Raw genomic sequence first — 25,684 nt, forward strand, 5'->3', positions numbered from 1 at the left:
GCTTCATTTCTCTAATGAGAAATAGATTTAATAGTAGCAACTAGAATTTATTTTAGGACTTTGTTCTAAGAACTAATTAAAACTTCCACTTTGCCTTGAACTAATTTTAGGATCCTTATAATTTTTTTAATTAAAGGCTAGAGTGTCCTCAACTATGACGTCTTTAGCAACATTTTTGCCTAAATTCTTTCCTTTTTAGAAAAAAAGGTTTTGATTTTCCAGCATCCTTCTCTTTCAGACTTCTAGTATCTCATACACAAGGTTAAAAGGACTCTTAATACCAATTGTACAAAAGGACTAGAGAACACAATTTATTCCTAACAACTCTGTTTTCCTGGGGTTGACTTTCTAAGAAGGAGAGTTCTGGACCATCCAGTTTTTTCAAATCAGAACTTGGGAAAAAGATTTGAGAAAGGGGTTTTCTTGACACTTCCTGATTCAAGAGGCACTCTGGAAGATTTTATTTTTTTAGGTTAATAGAGAGAGCATAGCAAAGTATTCTGGTTTTTCCAGGACCCACAGCCTCTGCGCATATTGGTTAGGGAGAAAATTGTGGCTGGTTTTCTCATCCATTAGCTGTGTCCGTGTGTATGTATGCGTTGTGGGAAGAGTGAGGTGCTCTGGGAAAGGTATTGTTAGTTGCAATCCTTACAAAGAGATGAATTCTCTACTATAGGAGAATTCACAGGTAGAATTAATAAGTAACATAAGAGGAGGTAATCTGGAGTCTTGGAAGAATGGTTTACATCAGGAAGAATTGCTGGACACCACTAGTAGTGTCCTCCTACTTTCCTTCTACTTGTTGGAGCCTGGGTGCCAATTCCGAGATCTGAGAACTATTTTCCTCCAATGCTTCCTTCTCTCCTTTTTTTTTTTTGCTATTGTTTATTGGTTTTTTTTTTTTTAAAGATTTTATTTATTTATCAGAGAGAGAGGGGGAGAGAGCGAGCACAGGCAGACAGAATGGCAGGCAGAGGCAGAGGGAAAAGCAGGCTCCCCTCTGAGCAAGGAGCCCGATGTGGGACTCGATCCCAGGATGCTGGAATCATGACCTGAGCCGAAGGCAGCTGCTTAACCAACTGAGGCACCCAGGCGTCCCCAATTGGGTTTTTTTTTTTTAATCATCCATCAGAGATTTTGCTAAACCCTTTATATACATGATCTCATTTAATTTTCATACAAGCTGATGAAGTATGATTGTCATCTCCAATCAACCAACAAGGAAATCAAGGCTTATAAAAATTAAGTAACTTGCCCCAGATCAGACAAAGGGAAAATCAGAGCAGTCCTAGGTTTCTCTGGTTCTAGACCTTGGCCTCTTGGCCACCATGTCACTGCTCCTTCACTAAATGTTTTCTGTTCTTTTTTCTCAGGGACAGGATGAGAACTTCAGTCAATGTTGTGGGGGACTCTTTTGGGGCTGGGATTGTCTATCACCTCTCTAAGTCTGAGCTGGATACTATTGACTCCCAGCATCGAGTGCATGAAGATATTGAAATGACCAAGACTCAGTCCATTTATGATGACGTGAAGAACCACAGGGAAAGCAACTCTAATCAATGTGTCTATGCTGCACACAACTCTGTCATAGTAGATGAGTGCAAGGTACCTTTCCCCTTCATGGATATTGAGACCTGTATATAATAGTGCATGCTCGATTTCCTAAGGCAAGCAAAAAAATCCCTGCATGTATTATTGTCACATTTATTTCTCTGAAGGATCATGTAACCCAAGCTTCTGTGAGTCCCAGATCATCTAACTCTGTGTCTAACATACCAGGAAATCATCAGGTCTTACAGTGGGAGAGCTGATCACTTGCTTGGTTTGTCTGTGTGATGTAAAACAGTCATTCTGATGCCCCCTCCCCCAATCCAATGACTCCACAAATGTGATTGGTTTTCTTGAACATTTTGCCAAAGAATTTGTGGTTTCTAAAGCTTTGCTGGATTTCAAATATTCTATTCCTTGAATGAAACACCAAGAGAAATACCCAGAATCACTTACTTTACATAGCATAACTATTCCTTCTTGCTGTATATTAATTACATATTGGTCAAAAATACACCCACCCAACTTTGCACAACTATCTTTCCCTTAATTATTTTTGTGAGAAGGTGAGTTTTGAACTGGCAGTCATTTTGCTCCAAGAATGGGGGAGCTATTTCAAGTAAAGGACAACCATACTTCAGGACAATTATTCATAGATAACCACGTTTCCTACAGTGGCAGCCCTATCTTTCCTGAATCATGGATGTTCTGGCCTCTTTCACAAGCTACTGGGTACTAAGTCTTCAAGCTTGATGGGCTCTGTCTAGCCTTCATTGTAACTAACTTGACATTGTCAAAGACAGAGTGTCATGACCAGAGTGAAGCAAATTTGGAGAAACCCTGGCAGGTGAGCAGAGTCAACTCTGCGGGCTGGGTTACTAATATGGTTCCGGGAAGCAACTGAGGGAATCTGTACCCTGTACAGATTTCTGATCCTTTTTTGACTCCTGTTGACAAGATCTCATTTAATACTTAATTTCTTCCTGGGTTCCTTCTGGGTCATTCCAAGTATAAACCATGGCTTCTGCTGGACAATTAAGGGTAGCATAGGAGTGATTCTCTTAACTGGACTGTAACATAGATCCAGAAATCTAATGGACCAGCAACAGTCTTTTGCTCCTCTCCTCTATATCAGGTACAGGAGTGGATGAGCCGAGGCTCTAGTTCAAATTAAGGAAGGACTCGCCCATCAAGAGACAACTGCAAAAATTAATTGACTCAATGAAAATGATTCAAATTATTAGAAATTCAGATGTACCTAAAGCACATATTCCATTCTCCTGGAATGTTAGTGTTTCCCACATCTAAATGAACATGCTGGGTTATTCTCCATCAAAATGTTAGTCTGGGCCAACAAGGGTCCACATTCCCGTGGAATGGCTTTATGCTCAATTTAACAAGTATTTATTGTGTGCCTTGTGGGGTTTCGCTTAGCACCTCCATCTCGTTCCTATGACCTCCTCTATTTTCATCATTCATCAAATGTTTATTGGGGGTCCATTATCTGCCAAGTCCTGAAATGGGCATGGAAGGACAGCAAAGCGAATGTATAATTTTGTAGTAAAGGCTTAAACCTCCTTCTGGTCCATTCTCTGTCTCACTATTTTTAAACAAGATGGGACATCAATGCTTCCCGCCAGTCCCCCACTCCTTCTTGCTTTCTGTTACCCAGGTGGCTGAAGGAGACAGAGATGAGATGGACTGGTGAGTGGAGCCCTAGCTTCTTGGCATCTTTTTTTTTTTTTTAAGATTTTATTTATTTATTTGACAGACAGAGATCACAAGTAGGCAGAGAGGCAGGCGGGGGAGGAGGGGGGAGCTCTCTGTAGAGCAGAGAGCTCGACACGGGGCTCAATCCCAGGACCCTGGGATCATGACCCGAGCCAAAGGCAGAGGCTTTAACCCACTGAGCCACCCAGGCGCCCCGTGCCCTAGCTTCTTTGAACCCAGCCAGAAAAAGAAAGAAATGTTAAAAAACAAAAAGCTGCTCTCCCAGCCACTTTGGAAACACAGGCCCCAGTATTCAACCATGATGACAATAACAGGCCCAACCCTGAGTGCTGCCTGGTGTTCCAGAGGCACCTGAACTTGACCTATGATTCTGGACAGCTCTTGATCTTGTTCATCACTCAAAGGCAACTAGGCACATTCAAGGTGAGAGTGAACAGACCGCTTTCTCCAGGCAGATAGTTTGTTCCTGGCAGTCTTTCTTGACAGTTCACTGAAGGGGAAACAAATTTGCTGCAGCTCTGGTCAAGATGTTAACCGCTTCAAGCATCGTCGCATCCTGTTGGCCTCTTCTATTTTCAAACTCTTGCCTTTGTCACCGTAGTTTGAAGTTGTGCATGAACTTTTACACTTTTATCAGAATAACTGCATGTAGGATGGTCATGGCTTGTTGCATGGTCTTTCTAGAGGAATATAGGGGGCCTTCCGGGGTTCGGAGGAGGAACGCAACGAACAGCTTTTATCTTCACACGCTTGGTTTCGTTTTCTGTCCCTGGCATGTTGTGTGTGTTTCTAACGCGTGCGTTTCACTTCCACTCGGGTAAGAAGAAGCTCGGATTTCTTTCAAACATTGCTGCATTTGTCATATTTCCATATCCTAATGCTTCCATAAATCCAGTCTCTCCATTATGTGGAATATCAGTCGTGGGTTTAAGTTTGCACATGACGTTGAGGACAGACAGACAGAAGGTAAGCTAGGAAATGACTTAGAAGCGGAGGGGAACACCTCCTGTTCGGTGTAAGGGTTCAGTTCACTTAGAGCCAGGGAAGCCCTGATACAGACAGGCTGGTGGGGATACCTGATTATGGAATGTCTGCGTTGAAATCATTTAGGTCCACTTGTCACGGATCTCTGGCTTTTAATCCCTTATTTTCTTTTTTCACATTTAAAGCCTGGATAGCGTATCTGGTATCCAGACCCTCTCGATCTCTGATTTTGCAATTGGGCACGTATAAACCGACCTGGCCTCCTTGGGACTGAACCTTTCACACGCATGTGTAGAACTAGCTGTCGAGTTCCGGGGGGTTTTCTCTGGTTGTATGGAGTAGCACAAGGACACTGTTTTGTTAAGGGCTGCATTCTTAGATGATGGGTCTGTGTGCAGCTTGACACGCCCCCAACCCTAAAATCAGAGTGGAAGTTATTCTTCAAACTGCAGATTGTCTCTAGCTCCTCCATACTCCCCAAGGCCAATGTGGACTTTTCAGTATTTACAAATCCATCTTGAAAAGCAAGATGGGCTCCCAATCTGCTGGGAAAGAATGACATTTCAAAGTAGTAATGAGGTTGTAGAGCGAAGCTTGGATCTGGTGCTCCTCCGTATAACCCGTGGGGGAGGTTCTCTGGTTCACGGCCTGTTAGCTGGATGCTGATGATAATTATTTTCAGGTGACTCTGGCAGCCAACGGAAAGTCCGCCGACGGCGGAGTCGAGGAAGAGCCGTGGAAACGTGAAAAATAAGGACATGACTCTCAGCAAAGTTTTGAACAAACTCCCCAGCGTATCTTATGGTAAAAAGAGAATATAAACAAGCTGTCTTAAAAAGGAAAAAAAAAAAAAAAGCATCTATTTCTGTGTTTACTTAATCTGCTAGCCGAGGCTTCAAGGATCTGTCGTGAGTCAGTGATAAGCGCGGTGCGGTGTCTTTGCCAAGTGATGCTTTGTAAATGCCTCATTTTCTCACCTGTGTTATTGTCTGAACGGAGGCTGCTGGAGGAATCCGTTTGAATCGAAGACACGTTCTGGCCAGCTTCCCTTTACTCTCTAAATGTAGAGCTGCAGATCCTCTTTTCCCAGGGGACACGACTAAAGCATGTGGTGCATCCTGGGGACTTTGGATAAAGAGCAGACACTCAGTGTGTGATTCCTTCAGGTGTTGTCCCTGCTTCTGCTTTGGCACACACAAGAGATTCTGTTAGAAGCCTCTAGACGTAATCCTCTTGAAATGTCTTAGGGGTGGTCCATGTGTTAATTAAAAGCAAACCCCTGTCTTTGGGAACTCTGAGAATCTACCTTCTGTATACTCTCTCAATTAAATATTTCAAAGAGAATGGTAGTAGGAACCATGCTCTTCAAGGCAGCCAATTATGGAACCCACTGAGTTTCTGCTCTGCCCTATCCGGTCCTGGGAAATCATTACTGAAATTTCAAAGGTCTCGTAATTTGCTCTCAATGATGATAATGGATTAGGATGTAATCTGCATAGCGCTGCTGTGCATGTGGACAAACGAGAGCACAGCCAACGTCAACTTTAACCAGAGTCAAATGTTCCAATTCGGTTGGCATTCACCTAGCAGAGTGAAATCGAGTGAGATGATTTGATCGATGCTTTACTTTCTTTGTTCCAGCTATAAAATTCTTTTTTGTATTTCTAACCAAAAAAAAAAAAAAGACATTTTTAATCGCAAATTATTTCAGTCACAATCTCATTAACCTAGAAGGTCTAACCACTCTACTCTCCTCACAGGTAGAGAGGACAGTTACGCTGGCTGTGCCGCTTTTAAGACCATCTCTCGATAAAAACAAAACACTGTCCATGATCTAGCACATAGAGAGCTTTCTCTTGTATTCTCTCAAAGCACTTGAATCTAGTTACAGGGCACAGTTGAAAGCAGAGTCAATCTGCTTCCCAGTCTTCTGTGTAGCAAGGAACAGGAAACAAACGTGCAAAATTCCAGAAAGGTGACATTCCTATGGCAAAGTCAAGACGGCCGTAAGCCATGAAATGGGAGCAGACGATGGCTCCTCACAACTTCAAGATGGCGTCTTCAAGGCTGTTACGTTTGAGGAGTCAGTACTGTAAGGGGATTAGCACCGTGCCTTGTAGGCCATAGGCACCCAACGAATCCCAGTGGTGGATTGTGCACACTAAACTTGTCAGTTTCTCTACTATCCTTTTCTGTTGAATAACTCACAGTATTTTCCTAAGGTTGCAGGCTCTGGGAGATTGCTGGGAACTTGAACCTGAATCACTGAGAAATAAAGTACATTTGACTGACTTTGAGGAGTGTGTAGAAACTTGGTCTACATATAGGAGTCAGGTGGTCATCAGAGACCGGCAGATGGGTGCTGGGTACACATCAAGAGTTGTACTGTCCAAATGCTCTGAGAATAGGTTGTACATAGACATTACGGACCCTTTATTGCCCATTCCTAGTGACTTTTCTCTTCCAAACCAGACACCTTCGGAACATATGAGAGACATAAGATTCTGATTGCTTTTGTCTCTCAGACCCTTATTATTTTTGGATAAGGACCACCGTTGAGCAGTATTAAGCAGCTTTTTGCCTTTTTTTCTTTTTAGTGTCATTGGTCTTCTTCATTTTCATTAGATGGACAGTTAACTGGGTCACCAAGGACTTGTGAAATGCAGTAGTGGACAATAAATACACCCTTTAGAGCTGATACTGTGGGTCAAGAGGACAGGTCCTGGATTTAGCTGTGAAACTCTTATGGATTGTCTTTAAGTGGTGCTCCCAAGAGCTTTGTGATAGAGAAGAGAAGGATCTAGACGAGGCACCAAGGAGTTTGTGGGTTTTGCTGTTTAAGGCCAGCTTAGCACTTGTAAATGCTGACGTGTTTCTCAAAAGAGTGGTCTTGGGATTGTCTCCCCAAGACTCTGCCTCAGTGTCTTCCTGCTTTGCTTTGTCTTCCTAGTTATTCTATAAAATATATAAGGGGACAATGTGTTCAGAAGAAGCAAGGTGTACAGCTTAACAAAACATGTTTTTCTGGTTTTAGACTACCTGTAATACATTTCATGAGAATGTATTTAGGAAATCACTTTCATCTGGAAATTCACATCATATTACAAATGAATAATCTGTTAAAGTCAGAACTAACCCGAAAATCCAGGATGTATGTAGAGCTGACGTATGACTGTGATCTCTATTTTTTTAGGTCTTGTTCATTCTTCTTATGCCATGCCCACTAGGGCTTCCCTTGGCCAGCAAGAGTGCCATAAACAGGACAAACAGATCCAGAGTATACCTCTAAGGACCCTTTTCTAAATAAGATACCCATAATCTTTCCGTTATGTGCACAGATTTATATTTATAGGTTCACCACAGTTGTAAATGCTTATAACAGTCCATTAATATTTGATGATGCATAAGTTATATATGGACACAGGAGGCCAGATCCACACGCTGCATCCCATAAGGTCTGTAAGTCAGGGCTTTGGCAACACCATTTTTTGTTACTAACTCATTCACTCTTTTTAGGAATCCAAATCATTTTGAGAAAAAAATCAATTAAACAGACTTTCATCCTCCCCTTTATAATTTTTGCCCACAGCAACCCAAGTAGAACCACCATTTGATTCCCAACTACAGTTCAATAAGCCAAATTTAATCAGCAGGAAGAATGGCTTCTCTCTCACGCTAAGGCTTTACCTTAGGTCTTTGGGAATATGCCTCCCATGCGGAGCATCAAAGAAATCAAGGCAGTCTTCTAGACCACAGAGGTCCAGGTCTTCAGGTAATAAGATCTGAACCACATAGACATCAGATTCAGTTCTTTATTTCCTGCTGGGTGTGGAAACACAGCCTGTAGTCTTATTGCCTGAAGAAGTTACCTTGTCCGGTAAAAGACAAGTATTCGCTTCTCCTCTGCAATATTGGTTGGCCGAAAGAAAGGGTGCCAAATGCCTCAGTCTTGGATTCAGACTTGTGGAAACTGAAAAAGGCTTAGGGGAAATTCAATGTATGGGGATATGTATTCCCGGTAGGAAATCTGAGGAATCCCAATGACTGAGTAGAGGGCCTCAGGCCACTTCCAACCTTGCATGGGGAAGTATGTCACTTGCAAGTGTATCTAGTCAAGAAAACCTTTCAGAGTTGGGTAACTCATCTACCTGCTCCCTGAAAGGAAATCCAATCCTTCCATGTTTTTGCAAATACCACACTTCCTTTTATTCCCAAAAGCAAACACTATGACAATATTTTACTTTTGTCAGAATCAAGGAATCTATCTGTACTATAGTTTCCCATGAAATACAGCAGTAAGTCGGAACAAGTACACTAATGCTCAGAGAGAATTTTTCTATGGTTCAAACCCTTAATGGGAAGGTCTTCGTACCTCTTGCTTGGCTTGATGGTCAAAAGTGCTCAGCAGTTATACCCAATGGAGGTGGCTCTTCTTCCCTGCTCTTTGATTCTTGGGGCCATACAGTTGTCTAGGTTTCTGTTTTTGCCTTTCTTATTCTCCAAATAAATTCATCCCTAGGCAAGCAAAAGGACCAAGCAGATTTTTTTCAGTTGTCGTAATACCCACTTGGACTATCAGGGTCACGCTAAGTGTCTTCTTCATCCCCTTCACCTACTTCACCCATCCCTGCCACCCACCTTGCCTCTGGCAACCGGCAGTTTGCTCTATTTTTTCATTTTGTCTTTTTATCTTTGCTCCTTTGTTTTGTTTTTTTAAATTCCCCATATGAGTGAAGTCATATGGTATTTGTCTCTGACCAGCTTATTTCACTTAATTCTATATACCCTCTGAGAACCTAAAAAGAGTAAGTTTAAGCAAATAAGCTGAAGGAATCCTGAAGTGAGAGTTTTGTAAATCTAGTTGCCAGAAATGAGTGGCCTCAGGATCTCTGGTACTTTCTGGCTGGAATCTAGAATAAGGGCCTTCGAGTGCCAACCCGGGCAGACACCATAGGCAGATTGTTCTCTTTAGGTCAAACGAGTCCAAAGCTGCTCATGCTATAGCTGCCCATGGTCTTCCCAAAAGGAAAACCCATGTTCCCACTCTTCCTCCTCCTTTCCCATTCCACCTGTCATTGTTGCTGCTTGAGAGACCATTAGTAAAGCACTGCATGCGTTAGGGCAAGGGTTGTTTCTAGAAAAGACGACAAGGAATCTTCTTTGAGTATTATCTCATTTCATAGCAGAACACAGTGAATTCACATGATGACACAGGGAGGATGAGAAATAATGCCATTGGATACAACAACCGTTTGACTTAGACTCTGCCAATGTTGAGCTGTGTAACTTAGACAAGTCACTTGATGCCCAAGCCTCATTCTGTCCCATACTTAAAACAAAGTGGTTGGATTAAGCAATTAAAACCCTCTTGGGGCCCTAAGAATCCATGATATTACAATTTCTGCTTGAATTTCTTTTTTCATAAGAGGCTTACTACTGTGAAGTATGACCTGCTTATATTTTAAGTCAGAGTGGCCCACAATACAGAATAATCAATTTGGATTTTTTTTTTTTTTGTCCCCTTGGGATGATATTAAATTCAAGTCTTTCTCTTCCTTTGATGTTTTCCAACAAGCTTGGAAGATGGCCACGTTAATCTGTAGTTTGGTTTTCTGGGATACAAACAGACATCCTTTGACAAAATGGCCCTTGGCCTCACTCACTGTCTTAGTAGAAGTAGCCATTCAGCTCAAAGAAGACGGTTGCCAGGGAGGCAAGGGGAGCGTAGCACCTCCCTCAGGGGCTGAGAATGTTCCTGCTGTAGTAACAGAACCCACTCTGAGCCCAAAGCACACAGTTTTCTGCACACCGTCTTAACTGCCAACCCACTATGGGACTTTGGGAACCTTTGGCAAATAAACTTGAACCCTCTTAGGAGATTTGGTGCAAGACTTACACACTAATACCTTCCCTCCCTGCCCACACGCAGATGCACATAACCGAGCACAGGCTAATCCTGGGCTAAGTCCCTTCTCTGCAGGGATATTTGAATTCATTTTCAAATGGTCCTCTTGGTTTGTTTTCATCGTGGGCATCCTGTCCCAGCTAGAGAAGCTCTATCTTACAAGAGTGGAGTTGGGCTGGTTTCTAGGGTAGATATAAGGCACGGTCTGTCTGCAAGGTGCCGGCCACCAGCTCAGTTTTGGAACACACTCTTGCACTTTGTGGTATGGCTGCAATGGCCCCCTGCTTTTGTCCTTGCCCTGTGCCCATGCTTCTGCTAAATATGGAATAGGTTTGGTATTTACTTGGTTGCCAAAGAAGCCCAATTTTTTAGATTTGGGGAAGCAAGACATAAATGTAAGACAGAAAGGACTAGGCCAGGGTTTTTGTTGTTTGGTCTTCGAGTGCAGAAGGCCTGAGGCAAAGGCAGCAAGACAAAGGCTAATTCTCCACTGACCCATGGAAGAACCTGTAGACAAGCAAGAGAAGCCCTCATATTCTTACTTGATTCACTCAACTTATTATTAAATTATTACTCATGGTTTTGTTCATTTGTTTGTTTTGTTTTTCCCTATGTCCAGCCTGGCTTCACCTTCCTACCTCCAGACCAAGTATCTATTTTGAGATTTTTAAAGTCCTTCTGATTGTCACACAGGGCCCTTTTGTGCTGAGACTAAACCCTGCTATAGAAACAGAACCCACTCTTTTGCAGAGTCAACACATGACTTAGAGCATGGGTCATCACAGGTCTCCAGTCTCTCCGGAGACACCCCCGATCCCTGGGTGAGTGTTGGAACATAACAGCTGACCGTGACCCTTGTCATTCCTGGTGGAGACGGGAATGATGCTGTCAGGGCCTTGCTCCCTCTGGGGCTCTGCTTCTCTCCACGGCATCCATTCAGCCTGCCTAGAAATGGCCATTGCCTATGGTAGGAGAGAATTGCACGCACTCACCGAGAAAGCTGGTCTAGCACAGCTCTGAGGTTTCTCATGCACGCAGCGAATCCTCTGAGATGTGTGATCGGAAAGCTGGCCCACTGGTTGCTTACTTACTACTCCAGGAGAGTAATTGTCCTTACTAGGAACTCAACCTTGGGCATCCAGATCTTTCCATAAATCACCTTAACTTCCTCTCTTCTTCCTCCTCCCCCTGGGGAACCTCAGCATTGCATTCCCATGTTGCACAACACAGATCAGATTATCTGGTCGCTCTAGAGATTTGTATATAAAAGACTACTTTTGTGAGGATTTTTGTATATTGTTTTTCTATTTGTTTTTTACGGCTTAAGGAGAGAGCTGGCAAACTGTGAATCTAATTTGATCTTGCTGCCAGCAGATACATTTTGGCTTCCTGGTAAGAACCGACGTTACCAGGGACAACCCATTGCCCTGTGATCAGTATCGCACCCAGCGAAATTCCTCCAGCCCTGTGTTACATTCTTTTTTAAACAAATCCCTGGACTTCTTTACTATTATTTATAAAGAGCATGAGGAAATGTATTTATAGTCCTGGATATTATATGTTTAATATTGATTTAGCCTTTAATAATGTTATAGGTTTGTATCTATTCTTCATAAATCACAGAGAGCTCAGTGTAGACTGAATTAATCTATTTCGTATCTGTAATTTTGCAGACAGATATTTTCTTATGGTATTTTCTATATAACCACATAGGTAGAATTATAACTAATTAGAGCACAAGACATTTCTACGGCAACTCAGAGCCTATCAGTTGTTTCCTGAGCATATAACTGCGTTCAAAAAATTTAAGAATCTTGTCCTTCACGCCGCAATGAACAAAATGACCATAAAGAACGAGGAATCACTTCAGTCTCTTAGCTGGTTAAAATACGCATTTAAACAATCAGTTTTTTCAACTTGAGGAATGGTGCTAATTCCTTGTTTTTCCAGCTAAGCATTCAAATTTCACCAAAGTAAGAAGACGAAAAATAAGGTGATGAGCATGGGATCATTTCTGTATCAGATCTTCCCCTGCCTCCCCCCAACCATGTATGTCAAAATTGGCTTTGGAAAACCTTGAGTAGAGAGCTTGAGGATGAGTGCTAGGAAGCAACTCGGGACAGATTTGTTGCAGTTCATGCTTGCCAAGCAAATTGCTAGTAAATGTCACACTGTTATGTGAATTGAGCACATATTTTTAAGAAAAAGGTTATTAGTACTAGCTATGAAGCAATACCCTTAATCACTGGGGCTGGAGGTGGGAGCTTAGAGTCACACTGAAATAGTTTAGAAGGAGCCCAGGTAGATTCTGTCCTCAGGTGAATAATGATCTATGTAATTCCCCCAAAAGGCAAATCAATAGCCACTGCGAAGACCAGGGGGTCTTCCTTCTGCCAAACACACTTTCTGATATGGTCGTAGCGCTAGTATTTTTGCCATGTTTAGAGAAGATTGTCAATTCCATAGAAAGTGTTCTGGTATGTATTTGAAACTGTTCCTCATTCAGCAAACAGATGAGAAGTGCCCTCAACTGGCAATGATTGTATCTGTGATTTTCGAGTCCAGAGAGCTGTTCAAGGCATGAAGTTCTTGTGTGTCTACAGTAACACTTGGTTCGTGCATGAAGAACAGTGCCTGTGCACTTTGTGTAGCTATAATGTAGGTAACTATGCGTAATTTCAGTGAAATGGTGTATAGATGTATTTTAATTTAATTTAAATGTTATCTTTAGCTTTTCATCTAAATGTGGTAGGCATGTTGATTGGGTGTTTTGGAAAACCCTATTTTTCCCTCTTAGATAACTAGTGAAGCACTTCTCCTCTTTTTAAATGTGATCTAGCAGTACGTATCAGTGAAGAACTTCTCTATGAATCCTTTGTACCAATGATTCTGTGAAAGTCTGGGCATCCAGCATCTTTGTAAATACGCAATTCTGAGCAAGGGAGGGTTGGGTGTGTGTCATGATTCTTAGTGAAAGGTCATCAGACATCTGTCCAATGCATGGCAAATACAGTTGCGGAGCTTCTGATGATCTAGGCCTAAGTCGGGGTAGAATGAGGACACTTATCTACAGCCTTCCTTTGCTTGGTGGATTGGACTCAAGAAAGATAAAAAGTTAGCCTGCTTATGTACATGCTCATATCCTGTCCTTAGGTAAAGGTATGCCTCTCTGGTTGCCAGATACTGATCAGGATGCTCATGACTTAGAGGTTCTGAAGAACCTTGTCCCCCTTGGTTTCTCGAGTCATGTTAACTAACTGCCATGTAGGCAAAACCCCATAGAAGCACAGTTCTTGTAGTAAACTGTACAGACGTCCATAGAAAGAGCACTAGAGGCCCAAGAATGGTCAGTATAAAGCTTCAGGGTTACAAAAAGACAACTGATGAGGCACAGATCCCACAGATGTGAAGGAAGTATGACCTCTCCCTTGTAGGCTCCGTGTGCATGTTTTGAGTGATTGGAGATGAGATAACTAATGCAAATATCCACTTGCCTCCTAAAACACACATTCTGTCTCATGATCACTACCTGGAATGCTGTAGCATCGACAGTTCCCATCACCCCCTTTCTCCTCCCCAAGGACAGAGGAAAATGGCCGTGCACAGTTGGGAACATCAAGTGCCTCTGTCTTTCACAAAAAGGAGGGGAAGCCTGCACAATCCCATGAGGGCACAAAGCACATTAATTTTCAGTGGCTTCTCCAGTGATTGGAGTGAGGGGGTACAGATGGCAGAACAGACACATTTTTCCTGGAAAATGTGGCCTCTTTAACTCCTGTCAGATTCCGGGTAGAAACCCTACTGAAGAAAAAGCCAGCCTTTAGGTAAGGTTTCTTCAGAAGGTTCTTGTGTGTCCAGAATGAAAGATAAGAATAACTGTTTCCCTCAACTTCACCATCCCCATTGGTCTAAAGTCATGTAGCCCAGAGCACTGATAGCACATATGTGTTTAAAGACTAATGAATGAAAACAGATAAAAATTTCAACTAATTTTGGGGATATTTCTTCAATATGGTACTAGGCAATGCCTCGTTGGCAAAGCACTTCTGGGGTAGTTGAGATCTTTCGTTTTCACCTTGAGCTTTCTTACCATGTGGACTGATTACTGTTAACATTTCATGTGTAAAATAACTGGATATTCTTTATATACTGGAAGCAATCTGTGAATCCAATATTTCACTAAGTGTTTTAACTTTTGTGTATATATCTCTCATCAATAAATGTGCATTCTGATTTCTCTTGGTCGTTGCCTCTCCTTCAGTTCCCATTTTAAACTAGCATTGGTTCCATAGTGGGGGAGGGGGGTCTTTCCAGAAGTGTTTCTTCTGGAAAAACTGTGGACTGAAAAGTACAGTGTCCAAATGAATACTTTCCAGAATGCCTAGTTATCTAATGGAGTCATGTCATACCTAAAGTTAGTGAAGTGGACAAAAATGGGATGTAATCCAAATTTTCCCTGTGAATCACTTGGTCTATCTCCCAAATCTTGGGGTTTGATCCAGGGTTTATTTCTCAGTTATGTGAAATGCCCATCACAAGTTGCCTCAGGGACTCTGTTGTATACCATCTTTGCTGAGGGAGTCTGAGAGAGACTTCATATCCATATTTCTGCAGGTGCCAAATTCAGAAGATACTGAATGTGTCAATGTTACCCTGAGTCTTAAAGCTTCCTCCCACATGTCATGGACCTCACTTGTGTTCACAGTTTAAGGACCAGGGCTCTACCTAACCTCAAGGGGTCAGGGAAATGCAACCATAACAGGAAGAACACTGGAAATAGTTGGTGAATAGCTCTTGTGACTATTGGGCCAAAAGAGTCCTTAAATCATTCATAAAGGCTAAAATATGAACATATCATCTTTCAGTAAGTCCAACTACACGTTTTTTCTCTAGTGCTGGAAAAATCATTGCTATGAAGGTGAGTAGCAAGCATTTGTCAGTCATGTTGTAGAAATAAAATGCATGGTCTTCAAAAGTAAGACCGGGCTCAGCGTAATGAGATTCTCGCACAATGAAAGGTATATGATGCATATCATATATATATATATATGAATGGAGGTCCACCAAGAGAATGGCAGGTTCTTTTGACACATGGGGCGCCAGAATACTGAATAGAATGGCTTAGATTAATAGAATTTTCTCTCTCATTTTTTTGGGGGGGGATGAAAGAAGGCAAATATTTTAAATGAGTGAAATAGATGGATGGGATACACCACAATTTTATGAATGTCAGCGATTTCTTTAAACTGCTCGTGAAAATGGACATTTCTTTTTAAGACACACTTTTCCTTCTTCCCTGGGAATCAAATATATCTCACATCACAGCCATCTTCAGAATGTTATTAAAATTTTATTTACAGAAAATACGCTTGTCAGTAAGTTTCTGGGTGGCCATTTTAAGACCAATTATATGTGATTATTGTAATTAATAATTATAATTATTACTCATTAATATTATTTTGGGGGTGAGAATAGAAGGATGAATAATGGACTCAGGGTTACAAGACATGAGTTCTTTTTCTTTTTTTTTAAAGACATGAGTTCTGATCTCCATATAGTCACTAAAGAGTTGAGTAAAAATGGTCAAGTCCCTTTGCAATTTGTAAGTATTTTGGCATATTTAAAATTAGGGGTTTAGATGAGATCAATTATAAGCTTTTGAACTCTGAAATTTACCTGTCGTCATGTCACTAGTGAGAATACTGAGGCAAGTGAAACCAGAACGTTTTTAGGAAGTGTGAATTTAAGTTTAAACTGAAGCGGGTCACCTGGGTGGCTCAGTTGGCTGAGTGTCTGTCTGCCTTTGGGTCAGGTCATGATCTTGGGGTCCTGGAATTGAGCCCCACATCAGCATCCTGCTCAGTGGGGAGTCTGCTTCTCCCTCTGCACCTCCCCCTCTCATGCTCTCTCTTTCTCCCTCAAATAAATAAATACAATCTTTTTTAAAAGGTGAAAGCTGAAGCATTCTTTCCCCAGACTCACATGGTCAAGCCTTTAACACGGCTCCAAGATCAACTAGACAGGACCCACCAGATCTTTCCTCTCTTCTTTACGCACAATGCAGTGGGCCCAGCAAGCTCCGCCGGATGTTAGCAGGCTGTTTGCTATGATGCCAACCGTTGTTTGAGAGAAGTTACAGGAAGTCACAGGAAAACTCCCCACCTGCCCCTCAAACTGTTAGCAGCCCTTGGAGCGTCATGCTGTGGTCCCACGATGGTGGACTGTGGAATCGTACGGGGCAGTGTGTCTGAAAAGGGCGGCTGCGTGGCTGCCACCCGAGGCCCCCAAACCTTGGCACCTCTTCTTCTGGGCACAGTGACCTAAAACAGGAAGCCAGGACTTTATACTTTAAAGAGCCACATGAGACAGAAGGTTCAGGCACCTCCAGGAAAGCTTTCATGAGAACGGGAAGGCATGGGTGGAGATGCCCACACGTCTGACGTGGGCTGTGCAAGAACAGAAGAATGTGGAGTCCCTGGGAAAAAGGCAGATTTTTTAGCTTAGTACTTTTCTTGCTGGTAGTTTTTAAGGTTCAGTTCATTCATCCTCCCACTGAGGCAGGGAGAGGCAAGAGTTAATTCCTGCGTCACTGTGAGAAAAACTGAGCCAGAGTCAGGCTTCAGCTCGGGAGTGTTGGTTGGGTCCGTGTCGCTTGTCCAAAAAGAGTGTAAAGAGCGTAAAACCATCCAATGTAAATTCCATTCTTGCTCACAAACATTGAAAAGCAACAACTTTAAATGCTTCTGAATGCCATAAATCAGACAAATAAATTGTTACTCTGTCCGTTTCCCCCTTCCCCACCCATGCTCTCTCTTTATCAGGTCAGAATAAATACACAGAATCCCAAGATCTATTTTGGTTGGTGATTCAGGGTAATCAGAAGTTAGCCTTCCAAATATTGTCTGGAAAAATCTAGTGGCCTCCAGTGAAGGAAAAAAGGGCAAATATAGAACTACAGTCATCTGTGGTAGACTCCTTTTGTTGCATGACTTGGTTCTCCTGGAATTCTCCAACGGCCTCTGTCACTTCTCAGATGTTTTCCGGGCCTGGACAGCATGCTGCTCATGGGAGGAGGGGCCCTGGAATTTCCAAATTGCCTTCATCTGAGTGAAAAGTTCAGATGGAATGCAGTTTCCCTTCTCCAATTGCTTTTCTTCTCATCTCAAACTTTTCCCTCATCTTGGTGAAGAAGAGAGAGACCATGACAGACTGTAAGGCCAGAAAGGACCTTAGAGGGCGAGTATTTGAAGGCTAGCCATGCCTTTCTCAGATGAGGAAAATGGCCCCTTCATTTAAAATGAACTAGAGGTAAATGCAATGAGAACCCAAGGTTAAATCCTCGTTATGTGCCTCTTCTAGCTCTGGTCTGTGGACTGTTTGCTGCCCCTTCTTCATCTGTGGAACGGGGCTAACCCTGCCCATGAAATAGGAGATCTGATGAGAGGACAACCACAAACTATTTGGCACAACACTTGACCCATCAATGATAGCCATCACCACCATCAAATGCATCATCTTCATCGTCACTATTGCCACCCTTAGCATTATCAATTATAACTCCTAGTGGCTAAGCTGTAGGAAACCATGCTTCCTCTTTCCCAATCTGGCCCCTTTTCAACCATATCACATGGACACAAGCGTTTAACCCAGAACTCAGAGCTCATCTTCCAAACATCTGAGCTCTGTTGATAGACCATGACCTCTCGTGACCCGGGCTTTATTCCTTTACTCAGAGTTTTCTTGAGGATAATCATCCTTTACTTCTAGAGAAGCTTCATGACATCACGAGACGGTACTGCCTGGTGTTCCAGAAGACCCTCTAATACTTTCTTTTGTTACTTACCAAAGCTATGATCTCTAGCAAACACCCTAGATTTTTTTTCAGGGAAAGGAAGTCTCAACCTGGCTAAAGAGGCCTCTCACCGGGACAAGAGCCTGTGATGGCTTTTCCAATGGGAAACAGGACATCCAGGAATAAGTGAATTCTTTCTTTACTGGAAAAGCCCCTCAGGGAGTCCCTAGCTCACAGCATTGTATATACTGGCAGAGCCTACTGTCATGAGAAAGGCCATTTCTGTGGAATGTGCCCAACTCAGCAGCACCCTACAAAACTCCCTTGGCTGGGTCTATTCTCAGCAGTTTTCTTCCCATCACCCCTTTCTCCTTTGCCTTGTCTTTTTCCACAAATGATGTTTGCCTTCTCCCCCAACAGTTTCAAGAACAGAACCTGGAGCCTTTTGGAGCCTCTTGGTTTGGGGAGCTCATCCATCGCCATGCTAGAATCATCTCAAAATAGTGGCCCCCTATACTTTTCAGCAGCTTCAGGGCATGACCATATCTTAGGAGCTTGCTATTTATGATTGACCGTAGCTACTGTCTGAGGTGGGATCCCTAGAAGCAGAACCTGAGACAGGATTCAAATTTCCACGATTTTTCTGAGGGAGTACTTTTCACAAAACCTTATAAAGAACTGAAGGAAACAGGAAAGGGAAGAGAAAGAGTGGAGCAAGAAGATAGTCTCAGGAAAAGTCTGAGTTGTCCTTTAAGGGGACTTTGAGTACCCAGATCCCTCAGTCATTGGCTGCAGGCTACTTGTGGAAGAGGAGAATAGTCTCCAGGATGAGGCAGCTCCCATCTGCTGAGAACCATTTTCTAGAGAGGGGAGTGGCTGTGAGTTGTTAGTTGTCAACACAGCAGTTAGGGGATGGATGCACCAACCCAAGAAAGGGATCTGAGTCGAGAACCAACAGCGTCATCTAAAACTTTCATCCCACGCATGCCTACCATGTGGCAGGCTCCTGTGTACCTCAGCTCATATGGTTCCCACAACAATTCTGTGAGGTGGGTAGGTGTTATCAACATCCCCCTCCCCCTCATTTTACGGATAATACCACTGATGTTCAGAAACATACATCTAAAGAAAAAGCTGTCCTGGAGGTATTTCTAGTTCCAATGCCTTTCATATACTGGTTCTGTTTTCTCAAATAACTCAACAGAGTCTACTGCTATGTTATGAATGTTTTATGGCGTTTGAATCTCTCTGCTCCGCATAGTACTCCTTGGTGTCTAATCTTGAAGCCCAGTCATGCATTCAAATGAGATTGGCCATGCTTGTCATCCTGTATGGTCCTGCATTACCTACTTAGTTGCCCTCTGCAGTCATGAAACCCACATTTAGAAAAGAGGAGGTCTCCAAGGATGCCCGGAGCCCCAAGCTACATCCATACGAGTTGGCCCAGCTGGTCAGAACAGATTATTCTCTTCCTTAAAGTGTTTGCTAAATCTACAGGACAGTGAGCGCCATCTTGAGTGTGAACTCCAATCAGCTGAGAGTGAGGGAGACTCTTCCTAGAGTGTACTCGCTAGGAAAGAATGACATTGATTATCAATGACTGCAAAGAAACTGGGAAGAGGGAGAGATTCCTGTCTGTCTTCTCTATGTCATTCTTGATTGTATGGGTCAGGATGAGTTGTAGGGCAATGGTATCAGCAAGATGAGCTTATTATGGGCTCACAGCATAGTTGCACCATGGGTCTGCAGGGGTCATTCTCCTCCATGTACTTTCCCAGGAACCCTACATTGATAAACCAGCTATGACCTTAAAGAGGTTTGTTGCCATGCCGGAGGGAAAGACAGCTCAAGGGAGGTTCTCACACAGTTAAAGGTCACCTCAGCTCACAACTCATTGGCCAGAATGAGCCACATGGTCCCGTGCAGCTTCCAGGGAGAGTGAAATGCAATCCTGCCTCCCTCCATTCTCAGGATGGAGGAGATCCAGAAACACTTGTGCCAATATGTTACCATAGTCTCCAGTCACCCAATACTTCGTGCAAAATGTACTCAGAGCCCCTCCCCCAAGGGGGCCTACACAAAGTCTCATCCATTCACGGCATCAAGCTCAAAGTCCAGGATCTCAGAGTGTCACGTGGAAGTTACTATATACAGTTTAGAGGTAGCTCTTGTTGCCCCAGAAATCGGTGAAAACAAAATGCAAGTTCTCTGCAGCCCCACCCCACCCCTCCCCTCCATCCCTCACATACAGATGTTCCAGTGGTCGAATAGGGACAGTTTAATTACCATAACATACTCCCATCTGGAAAGGGGACAAATGAAAGATTGAGTCACTGAGTCATGGCATTCAGAAATCCTGGTGGGCAGACATTAGAGGGCCCCCTTCGCATAAGGGACATTTCTTGATTAGGTCCTAATCTGGCTCCCTGGGAGGGCTTCCCCAACTCCCCCCTTCCCCCCACCCACCATGACATTTCATTCCACCCTCAGAAGCCCCTCCTTCTCCGTCACACTCAGTTGCCTCATGTGAGGAGAGCAGATAGGAATAATGTCTCTTGCAGCAACAGCGTCTGCTTTCTGTTCATAGAAAGTTAGGGTTCAGGGCTCCTTTTAATTCTCCATTAGGTACAGAGTTTTCTAGTTGAAGTCCACAGTGTCTTGGGCAACTTGACTCAAAATCTTCATGAGCTTTATAAGTTTGACACTACTCAGCCTCACATGCCAAGAGCCACACCCTTAGCCCTCCTAGAAACACATCCTTTTCTCGTAATTGTGGGGACCTTGAGCCAATCAGGCTTGAGGCAGAAAGCCCTGTCATTAGATTTCTTGTTCTCTGAGCCTTTTTTTTTTTTTTTTTTTTTAAGAATAAAAGGATATGCTGGATGGCCCCATTAGCTCCTGCAGTGGTTTTAGCAATAGATAGGATGACCATGTCCTCAAATCGATTTTGTTTCTGAGACTGAGTTAGGGCATAACATGTCTATTTTATCTTTAATTTTTGGATTTCAGAAGTAGTTGTCTTTTTCGGCTCTACAAATGTTCACATTTCTAGAATATCTAAGTAATGAAAATATTTGAGGTTGTGACAGCACACTGACCCATTTGGGGTCTCTGAGTGTCAGGACCTGTGATGGCCACATAGCAGGAGGGAGAGTTCAACTTTGTCATCTGTGGCCACAGAAAATTTGCAGTTGTCTGTACTGCAAACAATCACCTGAAATATTAGAGAAACGTATCTCCTACTCTGGGGTTTCGGCTTAGATGTTTTCTCTTTGTGGCAGCCTCATTTGGAGGCAAAATTAAACCCTCCTTATGAGCCAGTTACTACCTGATGATGCCAATGGAAAGGATATATGTTTGTCCGTCCTGAGGAAAGGGAACTCAGTCACCAGAGAGGCTTCTGAAGGCAGGCTGGAGGAAAAGACAACACACACCAAAGTTGTCTCGGCTGACACAATCTAAGAGTGTCATTTTTCTAAGGTCAAGGTGTGGAGAGTTTAGAAATTACTCTTTTCCAAAAAAAAGAAAAGAAAAAGAAAGAAAGAAAGAAATTAATTCTCTTTTCTGCACCAATTTCAAATTAGGGGTGAGGGTTTTTTTTTTTTTTTTCTAAACAGCTGTGTTACTGAAAGCTAAATGATGAAAAAAAAAATAACCCAAACTGATACATTATCTTTATTTCTGCCCCCACGGAATGGGTGTCCAGCTGTTATCTGAAGAGATGAGTCAGGAAGATGGACTTTTTCCTTGGTCCAGCCAGAGTCTTGCTGTGGGGAAAAGCTCACGCTGCCTAGTGGGGGACCCACTGACTGCATTTCACAGATGAAGAAACTGAGGCCCAAATATGTTAAGTAAGGGGCCCTCAGGCATAGTATCTATTCAGTTGTTGGGTATCGGGAAGGGGAAGATATCCCACCTCTATTTTTCTCTTGGTATTTAGAGGCTAGGAGGCAGATTAAGTTTATAAGGACACTGCCATCAAGGCTTCCCTTGCCCAGCTCCACTACCGGACACAGCTGCCACGTTCCTACAGCTGTGAACCTGTCTCCACTTCTCACTTATCTGCGTGCTGTGTACTCAAGATTACAAGTCCTGGGGGTCCTTTTCACCAAGCTCGTCTAGCTCAAGTTCAAATCATGCTTTTGTGCTCCTCAGTGCCACTCTGTCCACTTGCTTAGTCAGGAACCAGGCGTCTCCTATGGGACATGGGTTCTGCGGAAACTCCTCGCAGAGACACCCCCACTGGCTTCCAGCTTTCCACACTGGCGAGACCAGGAATCCTGCCACCATTTATGAGCCTTCTTCCCAAATCTGCTGAACTCTCTTTTTCTATTAATGTGCTTTCTTTCCATGCTTTTTGTGTTTGTAGATCTATACTCTTCCAATACATTGGCTATCATTTGAATGAGTCTTAGGAAGGAATATACATAAATGAAAAAGAGACATAAATGAGTCTTAGGAAGAAATACACATAAATGTTGACTCAACCCGAAAGTCTGAGATGGAAGATCCGTTCTCGAATGGAGCCATTGTGCATGCTGCACCCCCTCCCAGCAGACGGGGCCAAGCCCCACTACACTGACTCGAATAGATCCCTTGTTTAGATAGGGCATCGTGGAAGAAACTCTAAGGTGCACCGTCGCCCACTAGCTGGCCAGCTTCCCTTTGACATCTTGGTGACATCATGCTAACCCTTTAGCAGCCTGCCTGGTTGGTAATCCCAGCTTAATGCTAGGTTGTGACTTGGTTTGGAAGTAATCAGATATCATTTTCTTAGGCAGATATTCTGGAAAAGCTTCCAAAATATAACCAGTGAATCTGGTTCCTCTTTTTCTCTCATATAAGATGTGCCTCTTTCTATGATTCATGTGGGTCTTTAATCAGCATATATCATTATGCACCTACTGTATGCCAGAGCGCTCCTCTAGGTGCAGAGGCCACTGCTGGAAACACGAGGCTTACTAAGAAGGTTATACAACCAGCTCCCAATTATCTGAAAGTCTTACACAATTGTAAGAATGGAGTGGGGAGAGGGAGATGAAATATTGTGGACTTGATCTACCTTCCTGTTTTCTTGTTTCATATTTTAGTTTAAATTCTAGTTAGTTTACATATAGTGTAATATTGATTTCAGGAGAACTGATCTACCATCCTTATTCCCAAACCATATAAGCCGGTGTGTGTGTGTGTGTGTGTGTGTGTGTGTGTGTGTGTGTGAGAGAGAGAGAGAGAGAGATAGAGAGAGATAGAATTTCATTCTGGGGTGGGCAATATGAAATGCAACTTTCTAAGATTTTCTCTTTATCTCTCTTCATTCCTGTTCCTTATCTCTCCTCCATGAACCCCATCTATTTCTGATATCCCCACAATCCTTTCTCCTGGTACCTGACAGCTCTGCCCACAGAAAAAATCAAATCTCTGCCCCTTTCAGGTCTAATTCTCTCAGCGTTCCCAACCTTCGCTGTTGGATGTCAATTGATTTTCTCCTGCAAGCTATAATTGCACCACAGGGAATGGTGGGCTCTGTCTGCATGTCCTCTGCATTCTCCAGAAATGAGCCTTTGTCTCTGAAATCTGGAGGAATGGAAGGAAAAACTTGGCGAGAAATTGCCACCCTGGGTGGTGGCTGGATTTCCCCTCGATTACCCAAAATCAAACATATCTCTTCACTTCCGGGCTTGATTTCCTTCAGAAACCCCTGTCCTGACCTAAATAACAAATACCAGTTTCTCCATTCATCTTGACAGTTCTCTTAGCAGAATGAATACCCTGGACTTAATATGCCTGAGGAATATTTGCACCTGCCTTACCACTAGTGTAATTTACCAGACACCTTACTCTTACTGGACAACAAAGAACATCTTATTCAAATCATGTTTCCCTAAATTCTAGGAGCAGGAAGAAATCAGTTTATCCAATTGTACTGATATGTCTTGAAATTCAACTCATTTGTGTAGCTAGTTACCAAACTTAGAGGATACTTTTTGGGAGAGAAAATATTTCCAGCTTAAAATTTCAGGATAAAGAATTTTACAGAAAATAGATGTTTGGCTGTCTATTTACCTTTTTCTAGAAATGGAGTAGATCATTCATTTTGTACTTTTTAAAAGATTTTATTTATTTATTTATTTGCCAGACATAGAGAGAGAACGCACACAAGCTGGGGGAGCAGCAGGCAGAGGGAGAGAGAGAAGCAGACTCCTGGCTTAGCAGGAGCCCAACTCAGAACTTGATCCCAGGACCCTGAGATCATGACCTGAGCCAAAGGCAGATACTTAAACAACTGAGTCACCCAGGCGTCCCTCATTTTGTATTTTTTAAAAGATTTATTTATTTATTTCAGAGAGACGAGAGAGGAAGAGAGAGAGCAAGCTTGAACTGGGGGAGAGGGAGAGAGAGAATCTTCAAGCAGACTCCTAGTCCAGCTTGCAGCCTGACTCAGGGCTTGATCCCACGACTCTGAGATCATGACCTGAGCTGAATTCAAGAGCTGGTGCTCAACTGACTGAGCCACCCAGGTGCCCCTAACTTTGTATTTTTTATGTTAAATTCTTTTTAAGGAAAAATAAAAGGCTCCAAATAATCCAATCTCTTCTTTGAGTAGCCCTGGATTCCTCTAGTGAATCCATTTAACCAAAGGGATAATTCCAAATCAAATAGAGACAAAATCTGGTATAGAGTTGAACTCATCCCCAAACACCAAATAGCTTAATATGTGCTGCGTTTAGAACCAAAATCATCTGGGACTTCAAAACGGTTTAAAGTCCGTTTTGAAGTCCCAGATGATTTTGAAACTCATTTGAAACTCATCAACACTGAAGCCAGCCCTCTCTAGGAGCTGTCACGAAAATCATTCCTGTTAAAAGGATCGGTGTGTTGGAGCAGAAGCAGTATGGTGTAGGGGCTCAGAGGCAGCCCCGGCTCTGTGCTGTTCATGTTGGCATCCTACCAACTTCCTGAGTGACTATACTCTCTGTGTCTTAGCTTCCCCATCTGTCAAATAAAGATAATAAAGTACTTTATTCCATGTGGATCTCCTGAGTCTTGTTTTCCAATTGTAGCACATGCTTATGGAGCGCTCTGGGTTAGGCTTTGCTCTAAAGCCCAAGATGTTGATTAGTTTAGTTTGTTAACTCTATGGACTGTGTTCTATCATCTCTTTAACCACAGAGAGGTTAAATCAATTAATTGGGTTACTGAGCTCAGCAGGTTTTAAACAGTCTCTGGAAGGTAACAAGTGTCTAGTCAATGTCCACTATCGCAGATGGCCACCCTCTTCTCCATCCCCATGCCCCCCCTCCGCCCCATCGTGGAAGGTACTACAACACTTGTTTGTGTCTCTCAGGCGAAGGTGTATAGCCCAGTACACATCATGGTTTTCAGCACGTAGAAGGTATTTGGTATTATGATTAAAGGGCTGGTAATTAATATTTCCTTCTCTTTATGATCTTTTGAATCCTTTTCAAAACACAGGTATTGGGCACCTGGGTGGCTCAGTTGGTTGAGCGATCAGGTCATGATCCTGGGGTCCTGGGATGGAAACCAGCACCAGGCTCCCAGCTCCACGGGGAGTCTGCTCCTCCCTCTGACTTTCTCCCCTCTCATGCTCTCTCTCACTGTCCCTCTCAAATAAATAAAATCTTAAAAAAACAAAAACAAAAACCACAAGGTATTGATTAAAAAGAGAAAATATGGACCACCCGTGTACCCTGATCCTTTGTCCC

General features: G+C 42.9%; 1 protein-coding gene across 4 annotated transcripts in view; it reads left to right on the forward strand.

Moving 5' to 3' along the window:
• Positions 1 to 14,401, forward strand: part of SLC1A2 (solute carrier family 1 member 2) — a 145,207-nt gene extending 130,806 nt beyond the window's left edge. For all 4 annotated transcript variants that reach the window (XM_004755983.3, XM_045066022.1, XM_004755981.3 and 1 more), the window contains exons 10-11: positions 1,374 to 1,605; positions 4,946 to 14,401. In XM_004755983.3, the coding sequence (XP_004756040.1) occupies positions 1,374 to 1,605; positions 4,946 to 5,017 (304 nt within the window). In that variant the 3' untranslated portion in view covers positions 5,018 to 14,401. The remainder of the gene's footprint in view (positions 1 to 1,373; positions 1,606 to 4,945) is intronic.
• Positions 14,402 to 25,684: the final 11,283 nt, after the last annotated feature.

This window comes from Mustela putorius, unplaced genomic scaffold (genome assembly GCF_011764305.1).
Source record: "Mustela putorius furo isolate JIRA1106 unplaced genomic scaffold, ASM1176430v1.1 tig00003859_pilon_pilon_pilon, whole genome shotgun sequence".
Classification (NCBI taxonomy): Eukaryota; Metazoa; Chordata; class Mammalia; order Carnivora; family Mustelidae; genus Mustela; species Mustela putorius.